The sequence below is a fragment of the Corvus hawaiiensis genome, chromosome 14, assembly GCF_020740725.1.
Source record: "Corvus hawaiiensis isolate bCorHaw1 chromosome 14, bCorHaw1.pri.cur, whole genome shotgun sequence".
Classification (NCBI taxonomy): domain Eukaryota; kingdom Metazoa; phylum Chordata; class Aves; order Passeriformes; family Corvidae; genus Corvus; species Corvus hawaiiensis.
In genome coordinates, this window is record NC_063226.1 from 19,140,585 (window position 1) to 19,164,079 (window position 23,495).

At 40.8% G+C, this 23,495-nt stretch overlaps 1 protein-coding gene across 3 annotated transcripts; it reads left to right on the plus strand.

Annotated features, from left to right (window-relative positions):
• Positions 1–356: 356 nt before the first annotated feature.
• On the plus strand, positions 357–23,360 carry OGT (O-linked N-acetylglucosamine (GlcNAc) transferase). 3 transcript variants are annotated; one of them, XM_048318911.1, is made up of 22 exons: positions 362–529; positions 4,124–4,304; positions 5,205–5,448; positions 6,997–7,065; positions 10,077–10,193; positions 11,523–11,602; positions 12,801–12,996; positions 13,223–13,363; positions 13,540–13,640; positions 13,830–13,983; positions 14,088–14,189; positions 14,422–14,601; positions 15,146–15,304; positions 16,377–16,466; positions 17,216–17,341; positions 17,702–17,872; positions 17,992–18,108; positions 18,188–18,355; positions 20,340–20,492; positions 21,168–21,420; positions 21,616–21,739; positions 22,299–23,360. In XM_048318911.1, the coding sequence occupies exons 1-22, from the start codon at positions 493–495 to the stop codon at positions 22,471–22,473; spliced, it is 3,138 nt and encodes a 1,045-aa protein (XP_048174868.1). In that variant the 5' UTR covers positions 362–492; the 3' UTR covers positions 22,474–23,360. The 3 variants fall into 3 exon arrangements, 2 of the variants coding, with proteins under 2 accessions (XP_048174868.1, XP_048174869.1); XM_048318912.1 differs by having other exon boundaries at positions 4,154–4,304; XR_007206788.1 differs by lacking the exons at positions 21,616–21,739; positions 22,299–23,360 and adding an exon at positions 20,064–20,185 and having other exon boundaries at positions 357–529; positions 21,168–21,299.
• Positions 23,361–23,495: the final 135 nt, after the last annotated feature.

The window sequence follows — 23,495 nt, forward strand, 5'->3', positions numbered from 1 at the left end:
CCGGTGTTTGAGCTCCGCTCTCCCGGTGAGCGCCGATGTCCCGGTGTTTGAGCTCCGCTGTGCCGGTGAGCGCCGATGTCCCGGTGTTTGAGCGCCGATGTCCCGGTGTTTGAGCCCCGATGTCCCGGTGTTTGAGCTCCGCTCTCCCGGTGAGCGCCGCTTCCGCGGGGCCACGTGCGGGAGTAGCGGGAGGTGGCGGCGCATGCGCAGTCCCGCCGCCTTTGGCGCAGCGCTGCGCGCGGAAGGATAACCTTGGAGCTGTAGTACGACGATTCCAGCGGGTCCCTCCGCCCGCCGTGCGACAGCGCTGCCTGGCGCCGCCCGGACTCTTTTCCGCGGGGATAGTTCCGGCCGCGGCCATTCGGTACTGCCGCCGCCGCCGCCATTTCGGGAGCGCCGCTTCAGCGCGCCGCGATCGCGGGCAGCTCGGCCCGGCCCGGCCCGAGCGCATCTTCTGCTGTCGCCGCCACAGACTCCCCGGCTCCTGTCCCGATGGCGACCTCCGTGGGGAACGTGGCGGACAGCACAGGTACCGTGCGCTGCGGCGCCCCCGGGGACGGGCTGGCCGGGGACAGTGGGGGCCGGGCCGAGCCCTCGCCCCCGGGGCTGCTCCCCGCTCTCCGGGCCCGCGCCCGGCGGAAGTTTCCAGAAGGAGCAGGGCGGGGGTGCCCCCGCCGCCTTTGTGGGGTCTGTGCGCCCCGGGCCCGAGCGCGGCCCTGGGTGCGCTCCGGTGGGCGCTGCCCGTGGGCAGCCCCCGGGCCGCTACCGGGGAGGCGCAGGAAGGTGTGAGTGCGGCGGGCTCGCTGCTATATTTATCAGACTATCAGGTGACTGCGTTAGAGGGCGAAGTAGGGTAAAAGCCTGACCCCAAATATGTGTTGGTTTGCCCGGAATCGCTCGCTGCACTTAGGACTTTTTTTTCAGCAGTCCGGTCGAATGGAAGGTGTCCCTTCCCATGGCCGTGGAATTGGAACGAGATTGTCTTTAAGGTCCCTTCCAACCCAAACCGATTGTGTGGCACAGCCGAGCACTAAAACGCTTTTCTGAACAGTCTGATAGCGTGTTGCATCACGGAAGATCCTGCCCTAAATCTAGTTTGCAGGTCCAGGACTTGAGGAATGGAGGAGAAATCTGACTTTTTGTAGAGTAAAAAAAAAAAAGTGTTATGCTAACTGAAAGGATGAAAGGACAACGCAGCTTTATCCCCCAGATTTTGGGGGTTTCTATAACCAGAGGGGCAGGAAGAGCTGAAACGATGTCTGGGAAAAATAGAAGGAAAAAGAGGACTTTTGGAGAAAGATGGGATAGCAGTGCAGAGATAGGGATCTAAAGAGAAACTGTAGTGATGCTGCAGTACGGTGTTTCGTACCTTCTCAGCTAGAACTGTGTCTGGTCAGCGAGGCTGCAGCATCCCCTTGGATCCCTGGAGGTAAAAAGAGCCACGTGCACGCTGGGAGAGAGTCCTGTGCTCATCCAGCACCTCCCAGCTGGAGGTAACCACTGCTCCTGTCTGGACCTAGACTGATCTGAACGCAGGGTTGAGCGTGAGTGTATTGCAAGTGTTTAGGATGGTATTGGGCGAGTGGGGGAGGGAAATGGCCTTGGGCACGTTTCTGATGGTTCTGTGCAGCTTTTTGTTTTGCTTGTATTGTCTAGAAGCCTCAGGGAAGGTCATTGTCACAGCACGTACTAGACTTTTTCCAAGGTCATAATCAAAGCGTGCAGCACAAGTTAGCCTAGGTACAGAAATTCATTTATGCAAGACTGGATACGGGATTTTCCTGGCTGTGAGTCCTCACTGCAATTATTTTCTTTACACACTGATTTAGTGAGCATCCATCCATGGGCTATCTTACGGATATTTTGCACTGCATAACTTCCAGCCAACTTTGTATTAGAAGTTTCGCTCGTTCTGAACTTTGTGATGTGCCTGTCCACTTCCTGCTTTTCAGTGAGCTTTATCAGAATCATTTATAAAATAAATGCTTGGAGGTAGATGACTGGCAATTTTATACTGAGTTTGCCTTATCTCTGGGGACAAAGGGTGGGTTGTTTTGTAAACAGAGCCACTTGATAAATGAAAGAAAATGTCAGTGTTTCTTCTTTTGTTGCTTTTGGTAGTAGTTCTCATTCCCAGGTGTGAAATCTGCACCGCCTGCTCTCTTGCCCTGGAATTTGTAACTTCAGTTTGACTTCTTGCTTTAAATAGGCAAAATGTAGCATTTAGATCCTGGCTGAAAGCCTACTTCCCAGCAGTCACAAGTATTGAAGTGTAAACTTTTGGGTTGTTTTGTTTCAGTGTGCTTTTTTGGTTTTTTTAGCTTTGAAATTTACTAAAACAGTTGAAATGCGTTTGCAGAGGAAATCCACTTCATGAGACATGCTCTTCCTCTGTCTGGTTTCTCTGTTTGTGCCATCAGCGGAACTTGAAAATGTGCTGACCACCAGAAGGGCAAACCCTGTTAACAGAAGGGCCAAGTGAGGAGCAGTCTGCTGGTGCTCCAGTATTACCATCAGCACCATTTATAAACGGTGTGGTTTTCAGCCACAGTTCAACATTCTCATGTTGAATAAAGGTTGTACCTTTTTATCTTTGCCAGTAGGTTTAACCAGATCCCGAAGTCCATTTTGCCCATAGTCAGGGTTTGAAAAACAGGAATCTAATCTGGATGAAGATACTTGGCTACTAATTTGGTAATTACCTGAAAATGAGTGGCTTTGGTAGTTCCAGTTTACTGTAAAACAGTTTATAGCACTGACAGAGACAATGTACTGTCTGGAAAAATTACTGTACTTAGAGCACTTGTAGTCTTATATTAAAACCTACTGGTACTAAAAACCCACATTTGAAAACAATTTAAATAACTTCCCTCAATCCCAATTTTGTAAAATCAGCACGAGGTAGTAAATCTGTACTTAATGTCTTTATGATTTTTTTTTTTCATCACCTTTAAAGTTCTCACAAAAGCATGAGAGTCTCTGGACTTTTGTACTACCCCAGTACAAAAATGTAGGCTCAGCTGTTGAGGTGGTTTCTTCTGTTAGGAAAGGTTTATCTGTTTCATTTAAATTCAGAATTTTAAAACTCTGTGGGATAAGGTGGGAAGTGCTTAATGAATGGAATTAAGGGACTGCAGAGTACAGGAGGAAAGATGAGAGATACTTGAGGTAATCAAACCTTTTAATAGTAAGAGTCTTTGGTATAAAGGCATAATTTGAAGGCCAGCACTTCTTTCCAGGATGAATGGTTGTAGGTTTTTTCCAAGCTGCACTTGTTTATTAGTTTGTAAGAAATTTTACTTACTTTTCTTACTTCCAGTTGTTTTATATAAAACAGGTGGTGTTTTATTTAAGTTTTTCGTTCTCCACAGTTGGGTATTAAATACTAAAACCATTTTGTCACTCCTGTTCCAGCTAAGCCTCCAGGAGCAGTAACTTCTTTCCTGTACCCTGTGTGTTTAATGGTTCCTCCTGTAGGCCAGTTGCATAATCTTTGAAGTGTGTGTTTGTCTCTCATCAGATATTGTTGTTCCAAAACCATTTTTTTTTTCTGTGAAGGAATTTTGACTCCTCAAAGAAAATGTAGGAGTATGCAGGATTCAAGGAATGTTACCCATTGTGCTTTTTTTGCCTTTTTTTTAAGGGCTTTCACTGCTTGTACAGCAAAACTTTATTTTGTTCAAGTCCTTTGAAGTCTTTGTCTCCTGTCCTTCATTTCCCTATTAAATTATTGGAACTTTTTTTTAGCATAGCAAAGCGTAGGATTTTCAGTCGTGGGGGAGGGTGAGGAGAGTCATTGTTCTGTTAGCAGCACTTCCACTGTTAGGAACCAAAATATATCATGACAGGAGTCTCAGAATAATGGAAAATGACTGACTTACAAATATTCACAGTCGTTACAGTCTGCATTTTTGTTACTATTAGCTGATGGAGTCAAGGACTGGTACAGATAAGATCTTAGAGTCCCAACTGTCACCTGCTGTAGTGTTTCATATAATTTCAAACATTTTCATCCATTAGTTGTGTACATTTGTTTTCATTGTTTTGTTTTGGTTTGGTTTTGTTTTGTTCCCATCATCTAACTTTTTGTTTTCCCCCTTTAAATGTTTTGGTGATTCTCCAGAACCAACGAAACGTATGCTTTCCTTCCAAGGGTTAGCGGAGTTGGCTCATCGTGAGTATCAGGCAGGAGACTTTGAAGCAGCAGAGAGACACTGCATGCAGCTCTGGAGACAGGAGCCTGATAACACTGGTGTGCTTTTGTTACTGTCGTCCATTCACTTCCAGTGTCGCCGACTGGACAGGTAGGTTTCTTCCCTCTGGGATTTTGCTGGGGTAAGAGAAATACAAATTGGACTCATCAGCTTTACAACAAACAGGAGGCCTTGCCATTATTCTAATTATTATTTTAATATTGTACCTATTAACATTGGAGCATCAGGCACATTGGTGTGTACTGGCAGGATTTACATGTGTAATGTTCATTCCACCTACAGTCCAAGGTGGTTTTGTTTTTTTTTTATTTAAAGTTACAAGACTGTTTCCTGCACAGCAGCATGTTTAGTTAAAGGAGTTTTCTGATCTGAAAGTTGTTTTTATGTTCTTTCTGCTTGCCTGTTCCTGATCTTGCTTTCTGTGCCTCTAGCATTTTGAACGTCACTTTTTCTAGCTGTAAATTCATGTTTGCTGGTGAAGGAAGTAAGAGCATTTGACTGAGATCTGTTTTATATAGTCTTCTGATTGAAGTTGTAGTAGTTCAGATAGGAGAAAATAAAATGGGTGAGGATACAACAGAATTTTACATGTAAGCCATGTCCTGCTTCTTGAAAAGAATATCAAGTGGAACATTGCGTAAAGCGTACAGATGTTGGAAGAGGGATTCCTGTAGTGTTTTTTCCAAGTGTGTTGCGCTCAGGTTTGGTGAGGCAACTTGAACCCTTCTGACTGTAAATGAGACCTGTCTTTCTTCAGTACAACCTAAAATGGGAACGAGGGAGATCAGAGTTTAAGGTGGGAGCATAAACATAAAAGACAGCTCTGTAAGTCCAGATTTATTGGCTGTATGTCTGGTTCACTTAAGCATGAATGTTCATTAGAGTAACTAGATAAACAGGCAAACACTGGGTGTTGAGGGTGAGTGTTTTTTTTGTTTGGTTGTTTTTGGGCTGTGTTTTTTTATTTGCTAACTTGTCTGTTCTCTCCAGGTCTGCTCACTTCAGCACTTTGGCAATCAAACAGAATCCACTGTTGGCCGAAGCCTATTCCAATCTAGGCAATGTGTACAAGGAGCGTGGACAGCTGCAGGAAGCAATTGAACATTACAGACATGCACTGCGCCTCAAACCAGATTTCATTGATGGATATATAAATTTGGCTGCTGCACTCGTAGCTGCAGGTGATATGGAAGGAGCAGTACAGGCATATGTGTCTGCCCTTCAGTACAACCCTGTAAGTAATGCTTTATTTTATAAAAGTCCATTCTTAATTACTGCCCCAGGACACAAAAGTAGCAGCTTTCATAGAATGAATAAAAGATAACCCTTTCAACCTGTATGCTATAAACTTAATGAAGTAGTTATTACTATTTTTAAGGATCTTTGAAAGGCTTCTGTAACAAAAAGTTGTATATTGCAGTAAGGGCTGCTGGTTGTTTGCTTTTCTGTATATGTAACATACTTAACTGTTTAGATCAAAGAACAGCAAGGGTTTGTTTGGTTTTTTTTTTTTCTGAGGGCAGAAGCTTCAGTGAATGGCCTCGTATTTAGCTTTGTGTGCTTTAACGTAGTATTACAGTGAGAGAATCAGTGCTTAGACTTGAATGTGAGATCTTGAAAAATCACCAGGTATTACTTTATCATGAAGTTAGAAATTTCATGGTGCTGAGTGTTGCCTTGGTTAGAATTCTGCTGTAGACTGGGTTAGATTTCCACTGTGGACTGGTTTACAGAAGCATCAGTTTAGGTTTTACAGGCTGAAACTGACTGTCTATAAGTGACTCCTATAAGATTGATCGATCTGGTGTTTGGATTTTTGTCATATTGACTTCTTAGTAAACATTGTATCAGACTGCTGTCCTCTGTTTGTTTTGCATCATGCTCATTAAATTTGTGTAGTATTGCTCAGCATGATGAAGGTATTTGCCTGCATCTTTGGTCAAACATTTTGATAAAAAATACTTAAAGTGCAGCATCAGTCCTGTGTGCATAAATCCTTTTTCTATAGGAAAAGCAAAAGCAAACCCAGTCCAACAAGTGCCCAGAATCTTATTTCTCTGTGTTCTTCAGCCAGTGTGAACTTGGCTAACTTAATATGTGTCTTGGGGTGACTAGTGGATGCACTGGTTAGAATAATGTGAGATGGTGGGATTTTTTACAGGGGTTGAGTTTTGTTTAGGTTAGTAAATCCTTTCATTAGTGTTGACAAAATGTCTCCATTCTCTGTGGTCTTTACTGCTAGATAATGCAGTTGCAGACTGTGCTTTCATTTCAGACAAATTAAAGAACAAGAACGTGTGGTAAAGCTGTTGGAAATGGATGGATTAGTGGGCAAAATGGGGAGAAAAACTTCTTTAGGGATACAGGCAGCAAAATCACTTTACCTATTTAAAAGCCATAATGGCAATAGTGTATCTTCAGAGTACAGGTTTGGAGCAATGGTTTGGGAAAAAAAAATGGGGCTTGAAATGCTTACACATGGCAAAAGGACTTAAACTGCTGGAGGGCGTTTGTTTTCAGTTTTCTATTTCTGTATAATAGGAGTTGTATGAAATATTACTTCTTTTTAATTCTTTACAGTTGTTCATTACAGTACTAAATTTGGTCAGATTATCTGTTGTCTGTAATGCTAGGTCAAGAAAAATAATTTATATTTGTGATGTATCTACTAAGAATCTTAACTAAGCTTTAGAGGACTGGGTTATTCCCTTGCAAGTACTCTGTGAAGACCTGTGGAGCATTTGAGATCCTGAAGATGATGGTGTGATTTTGATTTTTTCAGGACTTGTACTGTGTTCGTAGTGACCTGGGGAACCTGCTCAAAGCCCTGGGTCGCTTGGAAGAAGCCAAGGTAGGTGTTGGGTAGAATACATGTAAACGTCAGTGTTTTGAAAACTTGAACTTTGCACCAAGTCTTCAAATCTGCGTTGATCTACAGACAGTCTGAGAAACTTCTGAAAACTGAAGGCACTGAAACACCCCAGAGTAGTTGCAGGGCAAGATATGGCATGTCCATGTTTAAAAAGTTGGTTTAAGTCAAGAAATGGAAAGTTACCGAGCCTTGCTGCTGAACTAGACTATCTGATACCATTCTGAAGTATTGGGCAGGGGCTCCATCATGCTTTCATCTGGAAATAAGTAACAATCCTTCAGATCTGAGGCTTGCCTGCTGGTGCCAAGCAGAGAGCCTGTGGTTAGCTCGAGATCCCTGTACGATGCAGGTGCTATTGAAAAGGCTGCTCTTCTAAAGTCCTTTGTGGCTTGTAAGTGGAGAAGAAACTTATCCAAATGTTACCTTGTAATACTGGCTTTTAAAGATTTTTATTCTTTTAACTTTTCCCTTCCCTTGATAGTGGAAGAAAGGCTAGTAAATAATAGCTGCAGTATGCGACACACACCACCCCCCCACCCCCATCCCCCAATATCTTTTCATCATGTCTTCCCTCTCCCCTCCCCCAAAATAAAGAAATCGGAAGGACAAAGCTGGTTTGTTTGGTAAATGAACTGATCAAAAGAAAACTTGCTGTAGTGGAAAGGTGGCTTCTAGCAGTCTTGCGTTTCCTAAACTGAGAATTCGAAAGCCAAGATGAGTTTAAAATTCTTGGCACGTTAAAATTTGGATTGCAGAAAGAAATTGTCTTGTTACAAGCCACCTTACGCGTCCGCGCTGCAGGGGTGAGGAGTGTGGAGAAATCAGAACCACTCTGGACTCCACGGCTGTCGCTCCAAGCCCCACGCGCATGCTCAGAAGTGGAGTGTATGAACAGCGTAGCTGTCTGTTTGGCTGCAGCACCATTTGGGGAGGGTGGGCATCTTTATGGGGTAACGGGGACTGCAGGTTCAAAATTCAGTATTGTTTGATTTCTCATAACAACTTGGATGTGTGTACCACCCTAGGGCAGCCTGATTGATTTGGTCGGATCCAGGTTGAAAACATTGTATAGCGGCATTCGGAGTTAAACAGTCTTTGAGACACTTGGTTCTCAGCCCACCAAGCGGACAGCTAACATGAATTGCACTTCACTGCAGCTTTAGTGTGACTGGTATAGGCCAAGACACTGCGCCTGCCTTAGGTTGCTGACTTCTTTGTTTCAGAGCTCTGGAGACACCTAGTTTGAAAGTGTTATTCCGTTTTGTGAGAACTTAATAAACGAGGAAAAACATCTTGAGTAAATTGCAATGTGTTTCTTTGGTTATCAGTCCATTTGAAAGATCAAGCCAGCAGATTCCTTACAGTTTGAACTAAAATTTAATTTCTTTGTAGATATTTCAGAGCCTTTCTTCCAAAAAAAAAAAAAAAGTCCCTGCTGTATGCAATTGCCCGATTAACCCTCTCCCTTCTGCATGTCTCCCTTGTTACAGACAGATTATCCTCATTCCCATGTGTTAAGACATATCCAAAAAAATGCAATTGCTTTGTTGAACTCTTACTAATGATCTTGTTTTATTTTCTCTCTTGTTTTTGGTTTTTCACCACTGATATTGTATTTAGAAGGTTTCAGGTGGGTGAAACCTCCTATTCCATGCGTAAGGTGCCTCGCTGAAGGGAGCTCGAGGCCTGGATCTAGGGCAGACACACACCTCCTCCTCCTCTTCCAGCAAGGAACGCACCGAAAAGTCACATGATGAGAAATATGGTAACGGGTTTGTAACTGCCACAGCAAAACCATTTGCCTCCATGCCTGAATCTTCTGTCTTGTGGCTTCAGAAACAGCTTAAAATATTTAATTACAAGCAAGTAATGTAAGAATATTTTATACTATTAGCCACAAATTCTTTCAAAGAAATAAAGTAAAAGTAAATTAAAATATTTTTTAAAGAAATAATTGGAGATAGTTAATAGTAAAAGCTTCTAACTCTTCTGGTTGTTCATTTTTTTCCTTTTTTCTTCTTTGTTTGGATTGCAGCGTTCTGCTCTTCTGATGATGCGCTGTGATCCTGCAGTAGCGCAAAGGCTGCGCAGCGGTAACGCGCATTGCGTGCGATTAAAGCCCCCGTGAACGGTTGACTCGATGATTAATCTCTGATCGGGCGACTGCCCGAGCTCCAGGCTGCAGCCTTTTGGATAAAATTGGGTTGTAATGCATTTACAGAGTCCAGACATCAAATTTAACATGCGAGTTTTGTGTGGGCCTGTCTGGTAGATTAATGATTCTGGTTGGCCGTTCACTGCACCTTGGGGCAATCACTAGAGCCAAGCAGTTCGCAGCGATAGCGTGGCGCCGTGCTGGGTAGGATGCGCAGCGATTTCTTGCGCTTGCATTACAGGGACCTAAACCTTCATGCAATCCTGTCATTTGAGGTTTTGAAGCTGCAGGAGAGGTTGAATTGTATTTGAAGAAACCAGCAAACAAGATACAGATGGGGTGTGTCATCTCATTTGCCAAGCACACTTAAAACTGAGGAATGGCTTCATCTTTTTCTGTAGCTTTTTTGGTTCGGGGTTTTTTTTTTTTTTAAAGTAATTTCTATCTGATTTAGAATATTGGAAAATTTTGTTTCAGAGCGAAGTTGTTTTTGCACGGTAATTTTTTGATTTTTACGCACTTGGAGGCGGCATATGTTTCTGGTAAACTACTTGAATTGTTTCTAAGATGATTTCTGTGGTGATTTGGTGTCTGAAGGAATGTTAAACTGTTACCAGCATAACTGAAAAATGGTGGGCTTGCACCTGGGTTTTGGTTTGCGCTGGCGCAGGATCAACAACAGTTTGCAGCGCATTAGTTTTGGCGCAAGCTAGCCTATACTGCAGGGTCACTTTTGGCTGGTTAGAGAAGGCATACTAACAATTATTTTTTCTCATTTTTTTCTTTTTACAAATATTCCCCTTCCCTTGTATCTCTCTTCTTTAACTATTCCAAGGCCTGTTACTTAAAAGCAATTGAGACTCAACCAAACTTTGCAGTGGCTTGGAGTAATCTTGGCTGTGTTTTCAATGCCCAAGGAGAAATTTGGCTTGCAATTCATCACTTTGAAAAGGTAACTACCTAAGGGAGTCAGCTTCACTGCTAGATTTGTATGTACATGCAGTTGTGTGCTTGCAGGTGATAGAAATATTTTGATAGTGGAGAACTTCGTATGATCCTCTTAGTTAACAGCTCATGTTAATTGTTTTTTTAAACTTGCTGGTGTTTCAAACTGCCTGTATGCTGCTACAGACAGACACTTAGAACTGCCTTAGGACTTGACACATGTCAAATATGAAAAAATTAATTAAATTTTTTCAGCCCTTTTTTGGACTAAATTTTTTAAAAATCTGATTAGATGATAATGTTTTGCATGTTTTATGTGTGAGAGAATCAACTTGGTCCTTAAAATCATTTTTCATTGTGACTTTTGTTTCAGGTATTACTGTCCTTTGAGTATCTGAGAAGAACAGTTTTAGGTGACACATTAATTCCTCTTCTCCAGGGTTATTTTTCACCACTGTACAGACTTCTCTAGATTAGTGTCATTAACTAGTTGTCTGATTCCTTCCAATTAGTATCTAACTGGCACCGTAATTAATTTTGTACTCATTTCTAAAGTTGGATTTAAGATGTGGCAATAGTTTCTTTCTGAAATTCATAGCTTTAAATCTACAGAAAAAAGTCTAGCTGCTCAAGATTTTTTTTGGGGGGGGGATCTGTGTCTAGTTCGTGATAGATGAAGTATTTTAATTTGGAATTAATAGTTCCCATGAGAATGTAAGACTGTGGGGCTTGTCAGATACTCACATGTAGCTTTGTACTGCAGCTTCTGTAACTTCATCAGTTTCTTAAGTGGTTTTTTACATTTTATTAGTTTTGAAGGGAAGTGAAGACGTTCTAGTTAAATGGCTACTGAATTTTCCCTGCACATGTGATGTATTTGCTCTTTCCTTGTTCTTGTGCACAGTCTCTGTTTTTCTGCACTGGTAAAGTTTTAAAATTCTGTCTCACTTTGCAGTAGATAAAGGATACAGATAAGGTTTTTTAGGGTTTCTCCTCTTAAAAACGAGCTAAAGACAACATAGCATCAGTAGACAGGAGTGTGAAGTATGATCAGCCTAATGTGAAATAAATGCTTAGCACTTCATTCTGCAGTAGTTGCAACTGAATAGGTAAGCAGACAAATAAATTTGAAGGTAGTACGTGCTGTCATTTCTACAGATAAATAATTTTGCTCTGTGATTGGTTTATATAAGTTTTCCTTCATTACTAGGTTACTGATAAAGTCTTAAAAGCTTACAGATTATAGTTATCAAATTTCAAAAAAGCATCAACTCAGTTTCATAGATAATGTTTTTGTGTTAAATGCTCAAAACTTTTACTTCAAAAATATTTTCAGGCTGTAACACTTGACCCAAATTTTTTGGATGCTTACATCAATCTGGGAAATGTTCTGAAGGAGGCAAGGATATTTGACAGGTAAGCAGATCGATACTGTTGGTCTCTGTGGCTCGTCAGGTGTATCAAGGTACAGATTATGTTCCTTCTGTAAAGTCTATGGACAGGGGTAGCAAAGACTTCAGCTGTAAGGTGAGCAAGCAAGTGGCTTTGAAGTGCAGACAGACCAGGCTACTGGTCTGTTTAAATAAAAATAAAAAATTACAGTGAAATGTATTCTTTCATATTGCTTTCTTGTACAATGCACTGTCAAAAATGAGAGTTTCTGATGAAAATAGATTTGAAATTAAGGCTGGGGAGGGTGAAAATAAGATGCACGAGCAAGGCCTGAATACATGAATTCTCTGTTTTCATTATGTGATTCAGAACATAATCTGCAAGTGTGTCTCTTCTAAAATTTTCCTTCTGTGTGAGACAAACTAAAATGCTGGAATTCAGCTAAACATTTGATTGAATAGTCTGTATTTGTGACATGTCCCCGTCATGTTATTGCCTTGGGTTGCAATAGTGCTGCTGTCTTGTTGAGCTAATGTGTTCTGAGACCTCTAATCTGATAAGTGAATCTTTTGTTTCTGGGAAAAGATCCAGGCTGTGTTGTTTATATGCAGTGTACCATATTGCATCTGTTAATTGGTTTATAATTTCTGGTAGCTGTGGTTTGTGGCCCCAAATTTAATAAAAACTTGCAAGGAACAGGTTAATTACCTGCATTGCACACAGTCTAAATGATTCAGTGATATCTAATTTAACCATGAATTAGTGGACCAGAGGCATGTTTTTTCATAATTTCAGATCTTGAATCACCTTTTAAACATTACTTACTATGTATATTGTTATGATTTTCCTAGAAACTGGATTTGAATACATCAGCCGTTTGTATAGTGCTATAGGAGCACATAATTAAAGATTTCACTTTTGAACAAAGTGATGATTGAAGTCTTAAGTAAATCGTGATAGGTTACTGGAGAGAATAAAGACATAAGATAATACTGTTTATCTTGTTAAAATGGAATAATAAATTGGCAAAAAATGGAGTAAGGAAAAAAAGGTGTTTTTCCTAATAATGAAGAGTGTTTTTAAAAAGTAGCTGAAAGCTTTGCTTGTTTTCCAGCAGACCTAATACTGTTCACTAAACACTGTACCAAGCAAGGTAAGTAATTCCTGCTCTCTGGATGATTGTTTACCTTCTCTTTTTTTTTTTTCCTTTGTTTTTTTTCAGAGCTGTGGCAGCTTATCTGCGAGCCTTGAGTTTGAGCCCAAATCACGCAGTTGTGCACGGCAACCTTGCCTGTGTGTACTATGAGCAGGGCCTGATAGACCTGGCTATAGACACCTACAGGAGGGCCATTGAGCTCCAGCCCCACTTCCCTGATGCCTACTGCAACTTGGCCAATGCCTTGAAGGAGAAAGGCAGTGTAAGGAGCACTTCTTTCCTTCTTAGAATTACACTGAATGCTTTTTTAATAGACACCAGCAGTCGCCACTTTTGTTAAGATGGATGTTAACCTCACTTACTTAAAAGGGAGAATAATTCAGGAAATCTCCATCTCGAACCTTTTAAAAGTGATTGTATAATGACTTCTCCTAAACAGTGCTTTTACAATAAATATTACTATATTAACAGTGTCCCTTTTTTTCAAGGTGGTAGAAGCAGAAGAATGCTACAACACAGCCCTTCGACTTTGTCCCACTCATGCAGATTCTCTCAACAATCTGGCAAACATCAAGCGGGAGCAGGGCAATATTGAGGAAGCTGTCCGTCTTTACCGGAAGGCTCTTGAGGTACAGTAGAATGGGAGGGAGAGGTGGGTGGTTCGGGTTGGGAATTTCTAATAGGACCTAGGTTTTTTCCTCCTCTCTATAAAAAAAAGTAAGAAAATACAGTAATAAATGCATAAGTATTTGTGCTGTGGTCTGCTTGTGACATTTGAGACAGAGTCAGTTTCTTTTTCTTCCAGGTGTTTCCAGAGTTTGCTGCAGCGCATTCAAACTTAGCAAGTGTTCTGCAACAGCAGGGAAAGTTACAGGAAGCTCTGATGCATTACAAAGAGGCTATTAGGTAAATGGATACTCTCTGTAAGGGTCCCAGCCTTTCCTAACAGGAAGGTGCCTAGATTTGTACAGAAGGTGATTTAGTCATGTGTTTTCATTTGCATAGTTGCTCAAGTGGAAAAGTCTGGATTTGAGTGTGTCTTCTCGTTGGAGGAGGAGCTTTTCTTGTTCATTACATATTATCTTTATTTTTCAGAATCAGCCCCACATTTGCAGATGCTTATTCTAATATGGGAAACACTTTGAAGGAGATGCAGGATGTTCAAGGAGCTCTGCAGTGCTACACCCGTGCCATTCAGATAAACCCAGCCTTTGCTGATGCCCACAGCAATCTGGCCTCGATTCACAAGGTAGCACATGCAAATGATTCACTCTTATAAGAGTGTGGTGGGGCACTGTGAGTAGTTACCCTGAGGATATTTTTACCTGCTGACTCATTTCTGTGTCTTCACAGGATTCAGGGAATATACCAGAAGCTATTGCCTCCTACCGTACTGCTCTGAAACTGAAACCTGATTTCCCAGATGCCTATTGTAACTTGGCCCACTGTTTGCAGGTGAGGAAGATGAGGCTTTGATTGTAATTCTCAGGATTCCTATGTAGCAGATTACTAATTTAAATGTAAAGAGTTAGATTTAAATGAGAAGATAAGATTATACAGTTGTCAACAGTAATTACAGAAGTTCTCACTTCCATTTTTGGAAGAAACATTAATCTCAACCTGTGAAATAACTGATACAGGTTGAAGGAAGCTGTTGTCTTAATCTTTGTTTTTCCTTTTTTTTTAGATTGTCTGTGACTGGACAGACTATGATGAAAGAATGAAGAAGCTGGTTAGCATTGTAGCTGATCAGCTGGAGAAAAACAGACTGCCTTCTGTACACCCACATCATAGCATGCTGTATCCCCTTTCTCACAGTTTTAGGAAGGCAATTGCTGAGAGACATGGAAATCTCTGTTTGGACAAGGTAGGAAGTTCTATACAGGCCAGTTGTGATTGAAGTTCTTTGGGGCTTTGCCTGTGTCTGCTCAGAATCAAATACTCAGATTCTCAGTATTAGCCTTTGTAGGCTTTCTGAGTCACTGACATATAAAGAGATAGGATGTAATGTTCACAGTTGTTAGTGCTTCGTGAGTTTTGAGACAGACTACTTGTGCAGGTTGCCAGTTATAAGTGAAAATGTGCTGTCAGCTGGTGGCAGGGTCTGGTTAACTAATGGTGTCAGTATATTTAATGATCAGGGGTGGGATATTAAAACTGTTAGAAAAACAGAAATGCAGTAGTGATGTCTGTATTTGAGAGCAGAGACATCACATCTTGTGACACAGTGTGTGGGCACTGCACTTGGCTGCAGTGGAATACGTAGAATGCAGGTTTGGAATAACATATGTCCATGACTGCTTGCTTGAATGTGGGATAAGGTTAATTTCGCAAACTCCTAGGAGGTTTTTGTCCCTTTTGTTTATATTTTAGTTCCTGAGTTTGTAAACACTTATGTGTTTTCTTGGCAGATTAATGTTCTTCACAAGCCACCATATGAGCACCCCAAGGATCTGAAGGCCAGTGAAGGTCGACTTCGTATTGGCTATGTGAGCTCTGACTTTGGAAACCATCCAACCTCACACCTAATGCAGTCAATTCCAGGCATGCATAACCCAGACAAATTTGAGGTAAAAATATAAATGGCATACTTAAAGCTTTAAATAAGGCTGTAAGTGGCACTTCTTGGTGCAAGCAATTAAACAAGGAAAGAGCAAATCTTTGCTTCTTGGGTTTGTTTTTTTATGGGTTGAAGAGTTCTTCAGTCCGAGTCATCCTACTTTCCCAGGATGAAGTGTTGTTTTCAGATACACTTTCAGTTTCCTGACTGGGAGTGATGCCATGAAGATTTTTTGCCTTTTCTTTTATACCCTTGTTATACCTTTTTTACAGCTTCTGCATTCTTAGTGCTTTTTGCCTACATTCTTGGACTTGTTTGTCAAGCTGAGAGACGTAAACATTTTAGAAGCTTCGTAGCTAGGGATCAGTGTGCCCCAGACCCCAAGGTCCTCTCCAGAACACATTCTGTAAACTAAGATAGAACCATCCAGGGGAAGGTTCCTTGGGGAGGGGAGCTCACTCGAGCCTCTCACTGGGGAATCTTTGATAGATCTGCTAATTAGTAAGACCTGTAATGTTATACCAGATCTTTTGTGGGGTGTGCATTGTGATGCATATGACCTGGACGTGTGCACCTAAGGGTCCTTAAAATAAATACCAAGGTAAAATCCTTTTCTCCTTCTAACCGTGTATGACTCTTGATTTTAAGACCAGGAAAAGGCATCAGGAGAACTAGTCACTGTTAAAAAGCTTCCCTGAGGCTTAGCTTGTCTGTTCAGCCTGATTGATAGTTATGATTCTCACTAATTACAAAGTCAAAGGTGACTTGTAGAAGGCATTCTTAGAGAATTTAATTCTTATGCAAATCTTCTGTTAAATTACTTTGCCTTGCACTCATGAGAACGTTGGATATATGTCTCTGCAGTATGCAGTGCCATACTCTGGCACCAGAAATAGGCCTGGTTCAAATGTGTCAAAAAATGGCCCAGTGCCTTTTTTTTTTGCTTCTTTCTCAACTGGTAAATGCCACATAAATTAATATGGTTTGTGTGAAACTAGATGTAATTAAAAATTGCAATATTGCACAGTTATTTTATGGGGAAGTTGTCATAGATACTCAGTTTTTGGTGCCTCATATTCTAGGTATTCTGTTATGCCCTGAGTCCTGATGATGGGACAAACTTCCGTGTAAAAGTGATGGCTGAAGCAAATCATTTCATTGACTTATCTCAGGTGAGCTTGTTTTATGCTTTGACCTTTTAGCAAACCTAGATTTTTCTAAATGAAGAAGGAGGAGATGAGCCTGTAGTTTGAGATTCTTACTTAAAATCATTTCTTGAATTAGGTTGATGTTAGTCTTGAGAATTTTGAAATTTGTAGATGTATTGATGTTAGGCCTTACCTGGGATGTGGTGGTTATCTTGTGATCTCTGCTTACTAAAAAGTAACATTATCATTATTTATTAACTCTCACATTAGATCTCAAGATAAGTCATAATTAAATGTCATGGAGAAATCAAGATGTCACAACTGCAACATTTAGGCTTGCTTTAGGTTCAGTGTGAAAACTGACCAGGATTTCAGTATACACAGAAGTCAAGACAAAATCCTTAGGAGTAGTTAATTGTCTTATTCTTGATCTTCTGTTTGATTTTCTGTACTACCTTAGTTTGTGAATGTGCCACTTGACCCATGTGAGCTTTGATTACTAATTAGCCTTAGAGGAGTGGGTGTGGGGGAGGCTGTTCTGGTTTGTATAACCTCAGTTTCTAGCCTTTAGCTTTTGTTTTACTGCTACTGAAGTTAAGTGCTGCATTGAGGACTTAGACTTCTATAAAACCAGGCATAACAAGATTTAAGTTTCACTTAAATTAAATTATGCAGTTGGCATCTATCCATTGTTACACTGATGACTAACCACATTTATTACTGGAGGACTGAAAACACAAAGAACTTGTATTCATGTATTTATTTATTCTTAGATACCATGTAATGGAAAAGCAGCAGACCGCATCCATCAGGACGGGATTCACATTCTCATTAATATGAATGGCTACACCAAGGGAGCCCGAAATGAATTGTTTGCCCTGAGACCAGCACCTATTCAGGTAACCAAGTCAGAAGGCTCTTAGTAAGCCAGAATCAATGTCAGAGTTTTTTGGGGGGATTTTTTGACTAAAGATTTTCTAAAATGCCTATGGAAAGAGAATGAGAGGAACCATAATTAGAGTCAGTCTAGACTACAGGAGTTGTCTCAGGTCAGAGAAGCTGTAATCACTGGTTAGTGTTCTGGCTTAAAGCTGCACATAGTGGGGGAAATTTGCTTGAGACATCAATTTTAGAATATCTTTGAGCTGTTCACTGTCTTGGTAGTGAAAGTTTGGAGTTAGGGGTCGATCTTCAGCTGGTAAAGCAGAAGAGGGAACTTGAACCTGTATGTGGCAAAACCTTGCTTTCTTGTTTTTTAGGCAATGTGGCTAGGGTATCCTGGAACCAGTGGGGCATTATTCATGGATTATATCATCACAGATAAAGAAACTTCCCCAGTTGAGGTGGCTGAGCAGTATTCAGAGAAATTAGCTTACATGCCAAACACTTTCTTTATCGGAGACCACGCCAACATGTTCCCCCATCTGAAGGTATGTTGGAAGAGGGGGCAAGAAAAGTAGGTGTTTTCCATAGGTGTCTTTATGAAATGGCACTTAGTATAGTATTGGTAAGTGATCTTGTAACTTCTTGAAATCTTTTTTTTTTACAGAAAAAAGCAGTCATTGATTTCAAGTCCAATGGTCATATTTATGATAACAGGATTGTTTTGAATGGCATTGACTTGAAGGCATTCCTTGACAGCCTTCCTGATGTCAAGATTGTTAAGGTGAGAGCTGCTCTTGTCTGTGTACAGTCCTGGGGACTGAAGGTAGTACTCCCTCTGATGCCTGTGTGATTTATCTCAGATGAAGTGTCCCGACAGCTGTGACAATGCCGATGGCAATGCCGCCCTCAGCATGCCAGTCATCCCTATGAACACCATTGCAGAGGCTGTGATTGAGATGATTAATCGTGGACAAATTCAGATTACTATCAATGGATTCAACATCAGTAATGGATTAGCAACTACTCAGGTGAGGCACTTCAGGACACTGTTCTCTTGGGCTTTATGTTATATATGTATGTTTTAACATAACGAAGAAGAGCCTCCAAGCAAATGTGTTTTCTGTCATGTTGATTCTTTTAGTTGTCATATTGAAGGAAGCTCATTGTAAGCCACAGATGTAATGGAAGATGATCTTCCCCCCCCCCCCCAAAGATAGAGGAATTGTATCTAGAGGTATCTAAAGTCCAAAGAAATTCATTCTTGTTGCATAAAGAAGATACTTGTTTGTTCTGAATTTGAAGGCAAGATTTCCTTACTGCCTGCAGCCTACTGAGATTTGTGACCTGTTATTCAGTGTCAGTTGTGTTTTTCTGTTGGAAAAAAAAATTGCTGAGTAATAGAATAGAGGCAAAGTTACTCCACTGTATTTCAACATTTATTCATCTCCTTACATCTTTCAGAATTATGCATTGTATTACCACCTCTCAAGGCTTAACAATTCATGGGATTTTAGTGACAGTTACTGGTGGTGTTTAACTCTTCTTCCACTGCAGAACAGTTTTTCCCTTTCAGAAATGCCATATTCTGACATTGGCATAACTCATTATCTTGTGAGTTTTACTCAGTTTACAGTCCCTCAGGAACCTCTTTTACAGCATTTTGATATCTTTTATTGCCACTGCTCTCTTCATAATCTCATACCTTGTTTTATTTTGGAGTTCTTTTGTTCACAACTGAGACTTTTCTTTGAGTTGGTAATAGTTTCTCTTAGTTTGGCCCATAAGGCTGTTTTTTTCTGAAGTTGTCATCTGAGAATCATAGAGAATTCTTGTCTTAACGCTCCACCACTGAGATGAAACACTCCTAAGATCTGTCTGTGCACTTCTAAAACAGGATTTCTGTCGTTCAGTGACGCTAATATAGCATTTCTTTGTGCTGAGATCAGCTACTTTTGGGCATAGGTCAACAAGAACTGAGCATTGTGTTTTTTGAGGTCTCGGTGACCTAAATAAGTAGCATGTTTACCAACTTCTTTAGAGCTGTTGTGCATCTTCTAACAGTCAGTGACAGCGAGTCATTGTCATTCACATCAAGTGTGTCATCAGTGGCTGGCTGCAATGCCACTGTCTAAATTTTAAACCCATATGTATATAAATATACATATATAAGGAAGAAGGCTCTAAGTAGCTGTGTTGCTCTGTCTGTTTAGTTTTGATGCCATTATTGCATGTCATTATTAAAAAAAAAATTGAAAATCCTGCTTCCATTTTACTAATCCTCAGGACTCTTGCATGGTATCTTGATTATCCCAACTTCATCCTCTGCTGCTTTTTATTAGCATATTCTTATTCTTTGTGAATGCTTTAAGATTCTTTTTTTTTTAAAGTTCATAATTAACTCTTCTAATCTAATTTTTATTATTTTCATTATTTTCCTTGTCAACTGGTTCCTTACAGTCTTATCAGTTAAATCTGAGTCTGCATCTATTGATTATCTGTTCTGTGCTTACTGTATTCTTTCTCTCTTAAAAAAAAAGCACACACAAAAAGCCCACCCAAAAATAAACCACAAAATTCCAAACAAGCCAAACCCCATCTTTGCTTTCTAAATACCTTTTTATTCTGTCTTTCAGTTTTAATTTTATTTTTGGTCTCGAGGAAATTAAGTGACCTTAAGGAGGATAGGATTCCATGTGTAATGCCTCTTTATATGATTCTTCTTTCCAATTATTCCAGTTACTTGGAATTTCGGGGAGATATAGGAAGGGCATGAAAATGCCCAGTGTTTTTTGCCTTGGTGGTTGCAACATTGTGGCATCCACAAGCGTGTACACATACCAGTTAAATTCTTGCGGTGGGTAAGTAGACAATTTTGTTTTGTATCATAAAACCAAAGATATGCTTACAGTAATTTGTTATGCTAACAAATGTGTCTCAGGACATTTCCACAGGGCATAGTCTTGTTTCCTGCAGTTTCAGTGTTTCAGTAGCTTTTTTTTTTTCCCCCTTTAGATTAACAACAAAGCAGCAACTGGTGAAGAAGTTCCACGGACTATAATTGTTACTACCCGTTCTCAGTACGGCTTACCAGAGGATGCTGTTGTGTACTGTAACTTCAACCAGCTGTATAAGATTGATCCTTCCACCTTGCAGATGTGGGCTAATGTGAGTATCTGTATCCAGTAGGAAATCTAAGGTCAGACTTCAGGCATAGCTGTTCAGGTTAGCTAAAACTTCATGCAAGTTAAGTTTTAACTTCTCTGTGGAAAACGCTGACATTGAGCCGTTTGAATCCCTACAGTGTTCATGTGCAGGGCTTAGTGTTAGCAGAATATAGAGTGTTTTAGATGTGTTTCAGATGATACCTGTGCATCTAGCCAGTGAAAATTTGTGTTTTGGACAGCCTAAGTACGCTGGTTCTCCATTGTGAAATAATTCTGGCTTTCCTTAGTCTCTGCAATTGAGTTACAATTGGCCTTGGCAGTTGATAGATTGATACATCTGTATCAGGTTCCAGCTTACGGTGTATTGCTGAGAACTACTTGGGGGTAATTTTTTATATTCCATAGTATGGACCTATAAACAAATGAGACCATTAATTTCAAGACTTACTCTCTTAAGAACTGCTCTGTGAAGTGTTGCTCAGAGTTGCTGTCTCTTTCAGTGGGTTAGAAATACAATCCTGGTGATCTCATTCATAATGATGATCTGTTGAATTTCTGCTCTATACCTCAAAGTACTGAATGATGATGGCTTCCACTTAGTATGTGCAATTTCTTCTTCAGAAAAATAAATGTTCCTCTCTGGACTTTCTGTATTTGCTCTTTATTTTTGTTACAGATCCTAAAAAGAGTTCCCAACAGTGTGCTCTGGCTGCTACGTTTCCCAGCTGTAGGAGAGCCCAATATCCAGCAGTACGCACAGAACTTGGGTCTTGCCCAAAACCGAATCATCTTTTCACCTGTTGCCCCCAAAGAAGAGCATGTGAGGAGAGGGCAGTTGGCTGATGTTTGTCTGGACACTCCCCTTTGCAATGGGCACACAACTGGCATGGACGTGCTCTGGGCTGGAACGCCAATGGTCACTATGCCAGGTAATGCAGCAGGGAACCTACACTGGACACATGCGTTGGAATGTTAGTAATTTTTTAGTAACAGCAAACACATCAAACTTTGCTCCTTGTGGAGGCAGAAGGAAGGTAACTCCTAGTGTGTGATAAGTGTCTTGATAAACTCATTCCTGGTTGTTTTTGTTGGTTTTGATTTGCCTTTTATTTTCTTTTCTTCAGGCGAGACTCTTGCCTCACGAGTTGCTGCCTCACAGCTCACTTGCCTGGGTTGTCTTGAGCTGATTGCAAAAAGCAGACAGGAGTATGAGGATATTGCTGTGAAACTGGGAACTGACCTGGAATAGTAAGCAGACTTGGGACTCTGTGATGTGGGAACATCAAGAATGTAGAGTACTCTATTTGGGCACAGTGCTGAGACATCAGTAGTTTTAATCCTGCAGATAGTTTATATTTAAAATAGCTGGACAGTCCTCTTCTAGAGGTGTCTTGTGTTGCAGTTAATTCAGCTTCTGCTTTTATGGTAACTTAGCAGCACTCCCAATTGAATGAAAATTCTGAAGAAACTGCTTATGTGCAGAAGTGCAATATAGTTCCCATTTTGTTCTTTTTTAAAGTGAAGATTAAGCAGTTTGTCACTTCAAGTTAAAATCATGCTGTGAAGTGTTACTGCACTACAGATAATGCAGCAAGTTAATGTTGCAGCTCTTCTGAATTGAAGTGGTCATACCGGTCTGTATCAGAAATGATGAGATAGAACAGGAATTTGGTGGAGGTGGGGGGCAGGTGTTTTTGAAACAGTTGTACAGGCAGTTCTGGGTTAGCTGAAAACAGCAGGTTTCAAAGGTAAACAGTATTATGTAGTGTTTGGAGTGTCTCATGACTGCTTTAACTCTCTTTTGTAGCCTGAAAAAAATCCGTGGCAAAGTCTGGAAGCAGAGAATATCCAGCCCTTTGTTCAACACGAAGCAGTACACGATGGACCTGGAGCGGCTGTACCTCCAGATGTGGGATCACTATGCTGCGGGCAACAAACCGGACCACATGATCAAACCAGTGGAGGCCAGCGAGTCTGCATGAAGAGAGACTGGGTGTGCCCACCAGGAACTCTCCAGGAACTGAACCTCTCCAACACTTGTGCAGAGATGATGAGCTAAAAACTGTGCATTTCTACTTAATCTGCCTGGTACTCTGTGGCTGAAGTAATACATGATGGTGATTAAAGCACAGCCAGACCTATTTCTTGCATGATAGGGAAAGACTCAATAGAGCCTGGGATCCTTTTATTCCATGAGGAATTTGAATGGGATTGAGCCGTGTACATGTGAGCCTGTGTGTGTGAGTGACAAAGTGGTTGCTGGGGAAAGTTTGAACTGCCCAACCAATTTATGATATCATGAATTGATTTAATCTTCCTACAAACCTCTCTCCTTTTATGTGGATTGGGAATTGGAGCGTTTTAACATTTGATTTTGGGTACTCCTGTTGGTATATATGTGGTTCTCCCATGACAAGATTTCCAGCTAGCGAGTTGCTCCCTGTGTTAATTTCTAAACTGCGTGGACTGAAGGGGCATATGTGCTGGTGTAGTCTTTTTTTATAGGTTTTATAAACCACTTGAGCCTATATCAGCCTTTTAATGTTTGACCTCTGTTTTGGAGCTCTCTGTAATGTGTTGGTTAAGATAAGGACTTCTGGGTTTTTTTTGTTTTGTTTTGTTTTTTAAGCTTCTCCAATAACTCAGCTAATTGGCTTCATGATGGCAGCTCCTATTCTGTTGAAAAACCAAATTTGATTTGAAATTAATCCTCCCCACAAGTGTTTGAGGTAAACACAAACTGGTGCCAAATACAGACCTTTCAGGAATGATTGTTAATTATGTATAGGGATGCAGTCCTAGGTACTGTAGCAAAGACTTTAAAAAAAAAAAAAAAAAATAAAGCTTTGGTTTGCCAGTTTGACTGATTTGACCGGTGTTTCACGTTTTGTCCTGCTGTCAGAAAGAAAAAGCCTTGCTGTCCTTTCCTCTTCCTTTGCGTCACGTTTTGAGCGGCTGTTTGGGCAGAAATGGGCGTTTTCGCTTGGAATTGGCCACGGCGGAG

Excerpts from the sequence above, each read along its gene's own strand:
- OGT (XM_048318911.1), top strand. The coding sequence starts at position 493 with ATGGCGACCTCCGTGGGGAACGTGGCGGACAGCACAG. Across the intron at positions 10,194-11,522 it reads CAATTCATCACTTTGAAAAG|GCTGTAACACTTGACCCAAA; the intron begins GTAACTACCTAA and ends AAATATTTTCAG. Across the intron at positions 13,364-13,539 it reads TTTACCGGAAGGCTCTTGAG|GTGTTTCCAGAGTTTGCTGC; the intron begins GTACAGTAGAAT and ends TTTTTCTTCCAG.